Source organism: Panicum hallii, chromosome 1, assembly GCF_002211085.1.
Source record: "Panicum hallii strain FIL2 chromosome 1, PHallii_v3.1, whole genome shotgun sequence".
In the NCBI taxonomy this organism is placed as follows: Eukaryota; Viridiplantae; Streptophyta; class Magnoliopsida; order Poales; family Poaceae; genus Panicum; species Panicum hallii.
Genome location: NC_038042.1, coordinates 53,287,746 through 53,298,835, shown reverse-complemented (window position 1 = coordinate 53,298,835; position 11,090 = coordinate 53,287,746). Strand labels below are relative to the sequence as shown.

The following is an 11,090-nucleotide window of genomic DNA, read 5'->3' as shown; positions in this document are numbered from 1 at the left end:
GTTGGTACGGAAGCCTCGACAGTTGCCATTTCAAAAAGGAAACGGTCACGCAGGGGTGCAGAAACAGAATCTGTGCCGCCTCACTTCTGAAGAACCAATGTGGCTCCTGCGCGTATCAGACGAAAATACAGGGTAGTGGAAACATAGGAAACAGCTCCTATCCCTTGGACTGTACCTGCCGTTGGAAGCTGCTTCCAGCTTCCGGCACCCCGGCGGCGCCAGCAGCCAAGTTAAGCCTCCGGCACCGATCTTTTATTCAACCAATCAATGGCTATCAACGCAACGCATTGCTCTATGCCCCTTAGCAATGCTGGAGCGTCAAATGTAGTAGCGTGACGAATGGCAGGACGAAGTGAGGCCGCTGTAATTGCTATGCATGCGACGGGTCATCGTAGACCCGGTTGTGACAGGTCGAGTCACAAGGGTACGGGCAGTCGATCTTCTGGAACAGGCTGCGGTCGAAGAACCAGTCGCCGACCGCGTCTGCTATCGTCTGCACAGGCGAGAAAAAAGCTCCGTCAGGTCGAGCATCAGACGCCTCTCGATCTAGCTGTGAACCACACGATTTGATCCGATGGAAATGTAAGCTTCAGAGTTTTCGGGGTGCATTACTGTGTTTCCGAGCATGGGGGAGTCAGATGAGAACCACAGCTCCTGTGTCTCGGACTGGCAGTGCACGTAGCATGAGTTTATGAACAGCCCTCTGGAGGCGGAGCTCCCTTGTTCCGCCACTGCCTTCAGAAAATCATCCCTGAATCCTGCACCAAACATTTTAAGCAGTACGACTTGGTTAAGCATGGACATCATGGCAGGCCTGTTGGAAGATACTGATGCAGTAGAACCAACCCTGCAGTACCCGGAGCTGCGCTGCAGAACACTGGTCTATGTCATGCTTACAGCTACGCCATGTACCCCGAGGGTCAGCAACTCCTGGCACCAAAATGTTCCTTACCTGCAGCAAGTATGTGTATGTCATGGCAACGCAAAAAAGATTGATGAAAATAGCAGAATATCAGCATATTTACAGTTAAGAAGGTCTTCGGATGATAACCTGCCATGAATCATATGCTGCGTTGAGGATGAACAGAGGTGTCTGCGTCTGTTTTACCTCGTTCTGGGGGAAAAAGCACTGCATCGATGCAACATGTATTTTTGAGTCCGTGAAATCTGTTACCTCTGCCACAGGTGCATCATGGTGCTGCTTGAAATTTACATCTTACCAGTCCTGGAGGTAAGGTTGAAGTGCATGAAGAAGGTAAATTCTTCGCTGAACCCTAAGCCATTTAAAAACAAACGTAATCAGGTTCGGACAGACAGCATAATAACAGTTGAACAAAGCTTTCCGGAAAATGAAAAAAAAATCTAGTTTGTTTAATCAGCTGAATTCAGGCATATTGGCATAGGAATCCTCTCATTATCATGTACTCGATGTGTTTCAGTTAGCCCCACATGATATTCATCAATAACCACTATAAAATGGTAAGTAAAAGTGCATACATGTGTTGCAACCACATCGTTGAAAAAGGCAGCAATGTACCCCACTCCAGCAACATCTTTCCTATCAGCACAAGGATCAGATATGTTAGAAAAGCATTTCAATATCCAGAAAGCCTATGGGAGGAATTCCTTTTTGTTTTCCAGGCAATGCACTTTGTTCTATTTTAATGGCAGTATATTTAAAAGACTCAAAATCATATGGGGTGTTTTTTCTTTTACCTACAAACTGGCTACTAGTACAAGTGCTATTGCCTTACTCATTGATGAAGAAACCAGCATCGGAAAGGCATTTAACTCTGGCACTCGATGGTAGAAGGTCATGAAATCTGTCGCAGTGTAGTATGGAGGTTAAACCGCCAGCGGAACATCCTGAAATTAGAGCCTGGCACAATTTTAGTTAGTCTTGCAAACCCTTGTGGTTGCCAAGAACTATTCTCATAAGAATTCATACGTTTTCAGCTTTGTCCATCCCTTTGGCGAGCAGGTCCTCCATGACAGCTTGCCATATCCTTGCACCTCTAAAGTGTAGCTTTGTTGTCTGAACAAAAGGAAAACGAGGGGAAAAAACTAAGGTGGGAGACTTATAGTAGTCCAGTAGATATTCTTATAGTACAATGTCGTCAAAGTTGCAGAATCAGGTCCTTAATTCTGATCAGTCGTAAAATTGTATGACAGAATCGAGATCTTGACAACCATATGATGTTATCATCTGATCTGAAAGAAAAGAAAACAGAAAATAAAGTAATTATGGACTATGAACTCACAGGATCGATTTGTTCGACATCGCCGGTAAAAGATGATCCATCACAGTACCGGACCTTGACCTTGTTCCAATTGTAAAAGTCTGGTTTTGATGATTGCACAAGCATTCAGCATGCGAAGCTAAAGTCTAGGATTCTAGGCGGTCTGAATTTCTACAAAGCGATGGCACGGACAGAGTAATTTCTCCATCGAGGAACTACTGAAATTCGGTACCTGGGTTGTAATCAGGGGTGTCGCTCAGGATTCCGGAGAAGGCAATCTGCGTCGCCATCTCCTTGGAGGACCCCAGCCGCGTGCGCTTCCGTTGCAGGCAGCTCGTGACATTGTTGCACCATCCTCCCCCCTATCAGCCAATCGGGTGAGTGGAACTGAACTGAACTAAACATTTTCCCCAGAAGCAGCAATCGCTGAATCACGGACACACCACTCTCCTTCGAAAACTGACCTCAAAATGCACCAGCCAGCTGTTCACGCCGGAGCCGGAGCCGCGGGCGAGGTGATACGCCGGCGCGCTCCCATCCAAGCACACTAGCAACAAGCACGTCAGGCACACGGCATGGAAACTCTTCGATCCTCAGGAGGACGAGAGCGGAGGGGAAGGAATCGGCGACGAACGAAGAGAAGCCGCGCTTACCTGCTCCTTTGGCCACGGCGGTTTCCACGTAGGTGATGTCCACGAGCAAGCCGTCCACCGCGACGAGCGCCAGCGCGCAGGCCAAGGCGCGGCACCACCAGACGTAGAGGCTCCCGTCGGCCATCCTGAGGACGAGAAGGCGTCGAGAACAGGTCGGTGGAGGACGCAACGCAACCCAGGAGAACCAAGCTACCTATCGCTGCACTAGCTAGCCATGGAAACGAAGCGGGAACGGACCTGGAACGGCAAGGCGGCGTCGCGGCGGCAGCCTCCTACCCCCGTGCGGCGAGTCACGGCCTCACGGGGACGGGGTGGGTGGCGGGGGCGGAAGAGGGGCGGACGGGACGGGGCGCCCAGCAGCGCGAAAGGTTTGCTGGGGGGTCCGGCTCCCTTGCTCTTTTTCGGGTTCTCCCCCACCGCGTGAGTGGCGCCAGCCGTGCCGACTGCCGAGCGCCGGCCCCCCGCGTTTGGTTTCCACGCCCGGGCGGCCGCGTCCTTTGTTCCTTTCCTTTCTTTCCTTCCCTGTGTGTCCACTGTGTCCGGGCTCCTCCAGGAGGTGGCTCCGCGGGCGTGCATTGAGTGCGCGCGTCCGCGGCGCGATGATCCGGCCATCAATGGTTGCCGTTTGTTCTGTCCGGCTGGGGGGTTTTCCACTTCCACCAGCGGCGGCGGCGCTGTACAGCACCGCGGGTGCCGTGGTGGGGGTGGCGAATTGAATGGGCGGGAATTCGAAAAGCTACGGTCCTGCGCAGCACGGCCGGCCATTTTGCTTAGGCCCGGGATGGGGTAGGCTCGTCCGCACTCGGCAGAGGTCCGGTGGCGAAAGCGACGGGCCGCGCACGCGAGCGATCTCTGGAGGGGGAATCTGGGGTGGACCGTGGACGACCTTCCGCCGTTTCTCATTTTTCAAATAAAACTAGAAAATCCGTGAACAACCTCAAGTTAATTGTTAGAAATCAACTTGTAAAAGTATGTACTTTCGCTAAAATTTGATACGGTGCGTTACTTTCCAATATTATTACCTCATTCACTTACCTGAAAATGATCATATGAGGGGCAGAAATTGTAGCGAGAGCTAGTGGAGTAATTCAATATATTAGAAAGTTAAAAACATCTATGTAACATGTTCGATGGCTATAAAGTTTAATCATTTAACTATACATCTTTTTCTTTTATTGCAAAAATTCCTTATGTTTCCTTGCATAGGTAAACCTCTAACAGATCAGAATAATTAAATCGTATATCTCTATCCCTCTCCGTGACGTTTTATCGAAACAATGGCTCACCTTGTCAGGACAGTAAAAGGCAATAGCCAGGATGGATCTGTTCCCGTTGGAGCCTAATCTGGAACGATAATATAGTGATTCAGACACATGAATGAGATTTCATCATTTGGGTAGGTAAGGAGGAAAAGAGTATGCAGTTTCATTCATTAGATTTGAGCGTCAACAGTTTACATACCTGTAGTGGTAAGAATGTCTACCTGCAAGTTATCCTATGCAATGTTAACTGCCTAATACAAAGGGAGCATTACAATATTTCAGAAGTAACTATTTGGTGGTGATAAAAATGGCAGTTGAGGCAAATAAGAGTGTGGAGATGAAAATATTGCTATCATCTAAAATGATGCATAGGCTTAGCATGACTCCTGCTAAGTAAGATTAATAAAAATTTTCATATCAAAACTTAGCTTTATATTCCAAGCACAGTAAAATACCATGCCAAGTTTAAGGGACCCACTTAGCATGACCTTAGAAATTTCGCTCAACATTGTGTTGCAGATGAATTTTATTATATTCCTGCGGAGTCATACGTGCATTTTTTCTGAACTAAATATTCAAAAATTTCATGATTGTACTAATTATTATCATGAAGGGCACTCTACATAATTAGCAGAAAAGTTACAACAATACAGTTTGCAGGCCAGGACATAATTTGAGATTGTTTGATTCAGTGACTCTCTTAAACATAAAAGTAGTTCTGACCGACAAGTTCGCGAGCTATGTTTTTTTTCTAAACATATGAACAGAAACTAAATTCTCCTGATTTCTCTTCCTTTCCGTGCAGCTACAATATGGAAAGAGAACGGAAACAAATATGATCAAAGAAGGGGAAAATCACATTTGTTTGTTTCTACCTTTGTAGAGCGCAGCAGTCAATGAAGTAGGCACCAAATTGTGCAATTAGACCAAAATGCATTGGCAATCTTGCAGTTTGTCGTCGCTTACCAGAGCCTCGTAGAGCTAGAAAGCTCCCAGCTTTATTGCTTCCAATGTCATCTCGTTGCTCCGGAGCAAATCCAGTTGAGGGCGAGCAGGGGCTCCTCGATTGTACGGGCCTTGCTGCTGCTTCCAAACGGCCGAGTGCACGGGCCTTGCAGCTCTTGGCGAGGAGGCCGAGCGCCTCGACTCTGCGGGCCATGGCTGTGAAGTTTATGAGCGAGGGCAACACGCCTGTGCGCACCTCAAGGCGGCAGCGCACATGGCTAGGCTGCGACCTGCGAAGACGTGGGTGGCGACGGTCGAGCCTGCGAGCATGCGAGGCGGGGGGGACAAGTTTCTACTCCCTCCATTCCGCAAAGGATGACGCTGTAGTTCATTTCAAAACGTATCTAAATATTTGACGTCGTGACTTACGGAATAAAACTTTTACCGATTTTGGCCTTGTCACTCCAGCGCCGTCCCGGAGAGCTCGGCCTCCGCTGCTCCTCCCCGACCCACGCCGCAACAGTTCAGCCTCCGCTGCTCCTCCCCGAGCCACGCCGCCATCTCGCCGAAATCGCTGCTCCTTCCCCGACTCACGCGCCAATCTCGCCGCAATCACTCCACCTCCGCTGCTCACTCCCCAACAGATGCATCGCTCGGGCGGTGCGGCGGTCCACAGAGCTAGCGCGGCGACGGTGGCCATGGGGTGCTACAAGCCCGTCCGGAGCGAAGACGCCCGCGCTCGCGATGGATCTGGAGGCCGCGAGCGATGGATCTGGAGGCCGGCGCGCCGCGGCACCCCACCAAGGCAATGCTGAATAGTGGAGCTGCAGGCCGTCCGGTAAGATTCTCCGCCCAGCTTCCTCCTCTCGCGGAGCTGCAGGCCGTCATCCTTCTTTTCTGTTTTGGGTTTTGGGTTGCTGTCTCTGGCCAAGTCGTCAGCTTATCCCCCCTCCCCTGAAGGTTTTGGGGGTGCCTGTTTCAGCTGCTTGCATCCTGTTCACCAGGATCTGCGGAAGAACGAGATCTGCTCGCTTCAGTTTTTTCGGCGGGATGTACGGCACCAAGATCTGCGGAATCTACAGTTTTTCTTAGGATTATTTTGGACCAAAATTTCTCCACCATGTTAGTCTTAATCTTGGCCTGTTTTCCTAAGCATTTGCCTGATTCAGTTCATGCTTGTTCTCGTGCAGGACTCCGTGATGCCGGTTCTTCACCCGGGAAAGCCAGCTAGCACCTGCAGCTCACCGCTGCATTGCTCTTTGCTGGTCTGATGTGAAGAATTGTTGATACTGCCTTGAAAAAATTCACCTTCTTTTGCCGCATCATGTTATTTGATAAGTACTCATGTTAATTTCCAGCATCTGGATGGCAAGGTACTAATAATTGAAGCCAAAAGATGGATGGATAGTTCCTGCATTTCATGCTGCACTTCCAGTCAGCTGCTGCCGGCCAACCCATGTGCACCAATGCACAATTTTTGACAGGCATTGTGCCTGCCCTGGATCATATCAAGTTCCTTCTGCGTACCAAAAAAAGCAGGTTGTTCAGCTGCAACATATTGTAAATTGAACAACAGGAGGCAACCTTGCTTTGACAAATAGAGGGTGATCTACTTCTAGAGCATGTTTGTTTAGTTGTGTATGTCTCATGTATTATGCCAAATGCATGAATATTTCAAGATCAGAATAAAAATTTAGATCTCTTTTGACTATTCCAGGAGTGTGCAGCTACTCAAACAAAACCCAGTACTCTTTTCATTTGGTGGAATAGATGTGGTTGTTTTACTCATAATTTTCAGTAATTCTGAAGAATGTTCAGAGCACTTCCTTATTTTCAGTCTGAACATATGTAAGGACTTATATCACAAACAAAAAATGGAATCTCACAACCAGATAAACATCATCACAGGACCAAAATAAATTAAAAGATTGCTCCACACAGAGTACTCTATGCACTAAGAAAAGTACAGGAAACGTTTACATGGAAACTACATTGTCTTAATGTCAATTAGGCTGATGACGACTTCACTCAACTGCAGCAACTTGGTGAACAGCAGCTCAATCACTCTCTCCCTGTAGAATCAGTTTGAAACAAAGATAACAGTAAGGTTGCTAATTACTCCAGTGAAAAGATAGACAATTAAGAGCAGGAGCATAACTATGGAATAGTAATCTGAATTTGCTAAAGAGTATACATAGTGCACCATCACATACCTCCTGAAACCTGCGCCATAACTTCGTTAACCAGTGTGGCGTCACATTTCAGCTGCAAAGGAAGGCAACCTTGCCTCTCAAGCATTAACTTTCTTATATGTGGAATATCATAACCGTTTGCACCTCCTATTCTCATTATTTCCCTCAAGCAACTATGAAGGGTCAAAAAAATTCGATTTGCCTGACACACCGGATAATCCTTAAACGCCTTATCCACAGCGGCTACCAATTCTTGTGTGGTTCTGCATGCAGATTTGTGTTGTAGTGACTGAATAGCATTGAAAAAGCCTAAATCCAATATGTTCATGTCCGGGGAGTTTGCTGGCTGACATATAATCCTAATATCAAATCCCCCTTGTTGAGCCGCCTCACAAAAAAGTCTATCGCTTGGAGAGATATGAGGTTTAGCGTTGTCTTGCTGAATGTATATGATCTTTCCCAAATCCTCTCGCGGCCATTTGTCATGAATAGCCGGTATAACCTTTTCGATCATAAACTCTCTCATCACGTCCTTGTCGACCGAGTCAATTGGCTTCATCTCAATTGTACCTGCTGGTCGGTTGACACTAGATCTTTGGGCTGCAACATATTTCACTAATGGGAAGCAACCGATTTTGCCATCAAAAGTGCAATTCCCATTGGAGTCGAACCTTGGTCGAGCTATAGCAGTCAAAAACATAACTCTAGGAATATGATTCTTATGTTTGCTTGTCCGTAATGGATGGTGCTCACCAGGGGGACCATAGTACCTTAGAGTGCTCTTTGTGATGTTAAACCATTTCTCATCAATATAAACATAATCGAATAGCCCCTGGAACATAGGATCGTGTGGTATGCTTGTTGCGTCAAGCATACGTAGGCACCAACTGAGCCGAGCGTTTTTGTTCTCATCTGTCAAGAAAGGCTTCAAGGTGTTTGAGACACGCTTTATTTCACCTGCTTTTTTCATCCGGTGGAACTTGGTTATACTTATGTGTAGGTGACGAGCCGCATCTCCCATTGTGGCACGTTCTGAGATGGGAACGCTGCTAAGTGCTGATACATCACACTCTTGCTTCTTGCGTCCGCACCTATTCTTCTTCCGATTTGAAACATCTACGGGGCGACCCTGATCCAAGCAAGCTTTTCCTCTCCGCCAGATTCTTTGCACTGTTCGCACACTTACAGAGTATAATGCAGCGACCTCAGCTGTCTCATGGCCTACCAAATCACCTTTTTTAGCCATCCCCAACAATGAATCAAATATTAACCTTCCTTTCTCGGAACTAACTTCTTGATGCCTATGTGCATTTCCTTGAACAACCTCATCATTTAAATCAATATTAAGCAGTGCTCTTTGACTTGGATTGCTTGGATTAGTTGTGGAAGGTAATGGAGATGTTCCATGCTGCAGGGAAGGGGATCTCGTCCTTGGCGACAACATTACTCTGCTTAATGGAGATATGAATAGTGGCATGGTCACATGAGGGGACTTTCTTATCCTGCTCATTTGCTCTCCTTGCTGAGAATCTTGTTCTGCTTCCACTCTTTGACCATGATTGCTTATCTCGGTCGTGGAAGCCAATGGTGATGTCCTATGTTGCGCAGAAGAAGACTTTATCCTTGGAGATATGAACAATGGCCTGATCACGTGAGGAGACTTTCTTTTCTTGCTAGTTTGCCCTCCTTGAGAATTTAGCAATCCTTGAATGGCCCTGCATACCCGAGAATCAATTAAGCTATGAGGGAACAAGTAATGCATAATTTAACATGAAAAAACTACTATTGAAATGTGTAACAGAGAAAAAGGATGGGACAATATTACTGTAGAATAACAAGTTGGCAAGCTGAAACTAACAACAAAAACAAATTGTAAAAATGTGGTTCTCACCTTGTATGCACGGTGGGAACTAAAACAGCAGTTGGCAAGCTTGGACTTCCACTCGACGAGGGGGCTGGACCAGAAAACAACCCCATTGGTGGTGCACTGCTGCCAATCTCCCCTTCCTTGACTATGTTCACCAACTCCTCACGCCGGCGCGCAGCTGTTTCAGAGAGGCACTTGAGGCTGCTCTTGGGTTGACGATTAGGCAACAACGGAGGGACAAAGGTTTTACGACGCCCCATGAGGAAACTCTGACAAAGCTGCTAAAGTCAAAATGTGTTGGAATTAGAAAGTTAATCATACAATATTGTAATCATACAATATTGTTTTACGACGCCCCATGAGGAAGTTATTCTTTCAGAAGTAACAATGATAATTGCTTGCATCCTGAAAGACAGGCTCTGAATATGCATCCAGAATATGCTCTGAATATTGCAGAACTTTCCTGACCTTGAGAAATACTCAGTTATGGTCCATCAATTTCAATTCTCGAGTAAGATTATTCACTCTTTTCACTTTAATCTTCAGTCCTTCCCTCCCCTATCAGCTTGATTAGGTGATCTGTCTAATAATGGGTTCCAAAAGAATGTCTGTGTCGGCTTGGAGTATCAGCCAAAGAATTGCAGCAGTGTTAGCTGCTGGTTTGAAATTTGGCTCACCTGACTATGCTAGAGAGATGACAACAACTCGACGGGTCCCCTGCGAGAGAGCTAGAGACGAAACATTATGCCGGGGTCAACTCAAGGGATGGCAGCGGCACCTCGTCGCTGCTCGTGACGAGTCTGCCGAGAAGAGGGAGCGCAGCTACCTGCAGGAGAAGGACGGATGGGGATGCCGATGCCGCCTGCAGAGAGCAGAGAGCCGAAGAGGTCTGAGGGTCGAGGTGCGGCAGGACGCCCGCCGGAGGAGGCGCGCGGGCTCAAGAAGCAGCAGCTGCAGGAGGAAGAAGAGGGAGAAGCCAGGACGGCAAACACACCAGCGAATCGCGCAGTGCCGGAGCTGTGGAGGTGAGACGAGGAGCTACGGAGGACCGCGCAGTGCCGGACCTCCGCTGGCCACCACCGGTGACGCTACGTCGTCTCCTCTCTCTCGCCGCGGGGGTGGCTGCTACCGGCACCGCGGATAAGGACCCCAAGAGTCAGGGCCAGCGTCAGGGGCGTCCGGGCACGGTGGGGGAGCGGCCTCGTCGGGTGGCTGCACGGGAGGTGGCGGCGCCGCCCGGGATCTCGGTGAGGACGGCGCCGCTCGGGGAGATCGGCAATGTCCGGGCGTGTTAGGGGTAAATCTGAAGGGCAAATCGGTCATTTTGCTGTTACCTTAATTTTTTCAAATATGTTTGAAACGACAAGCTTTAGGAAACGGAGGGAGTAGCGCACAGGACGGCTGCGCCCCCCTCATTCCGCATAAGCCCTCGGCCGCGTAGCGTCCCGGTCCAATAATGCGCTGGTCAATGTTGGAAATTCCTTAATTCTAGCAAAGCAAAGCGCCGGTGGATGGGCAAGCCGACGCTGAGAATGCAGCAAGTGAGGCGAGCGCCGCCGCGACAGGGACCATCGTTCTCTAATTGAATTGGGTAAGGAGCGGTGAGAGGAACCATGGAAAAACGCAGAATAACAAGACAAACGGCGAGAACTCGCGAAGGCTCGGGCAAATACTAGCGCCCTCTAAGTCAGGGAAGGGAGGCCGCATGAGATGGGCGATGAGGCAGCGGCTATGGTACGGCGGGCGGCGAATGGCGCCGTAGGCAGAGGGAGGCGTCAGGCGTGGGTAGCCTAGCGAGCGGAGGCCGGAGGCTGGCATCAACGTCCGAGCCTTTCCACGACTCTAGCCGTTGGCTCAGGATCGAACGGACGAGATTTGGAGACGACGTGGTCTAAAATGATCCGGTTTGAGCTTAGACTGTCTCCAGCGAT

The 11,090-nt window shown here is 48.6% G+C and overlaps 1 protein-coding gene across 2 annotated transcripts; it reads right to left on the bottom strand.

Moving 5' to 3' along the window:
* Nucleotides 1-60: 60 nt before the first annotated feature.
* Nucleotides 61-3,356, bottom strand: LOC112882567 (pectin acetylesterase 8-like). Of its 2 annotated transcripts, none has more exons than XR_003226684.1 (13): nt 3,131-3,356; nt 2,894-3,018; nt 2,705-2,787; nt 2,473-2,602; nt 2,262-2,341; nt 1,949-2,035; nt 1,755-1,879; nt 1,498-1,558; nt 1,221-1,274; nt 1,052-1,129; nt 857-952; nt 613-758; nt 61-493 (listed from the first exon to the last, which is right to left on the bottom strand). XR_003226684.1 is itself a non-coding variant. In XM_025947649.1 (13 exons), exons 2-13 carry the CDS (start codon nt 3,015-3,017, stop codon nt 371-373), a joined length of 1,197 nt encoding a protein of 398 aa, XP_025803434.1. In that variant the 5' UTR covers nt 3,018; nt 3,131-3,339; the 3' UTR covers nt 61-370. The 2 variants fall into 2 exon arrangements, 1 of the variants encoding a protein (XP_025803434.1); XM_025947649.1 differs by having other exon boundaries at nt 847-952; nt 3,131-3,339.
* Nucleotides 3,357-11,090: the final 7,734 nt, after the last annotated feature.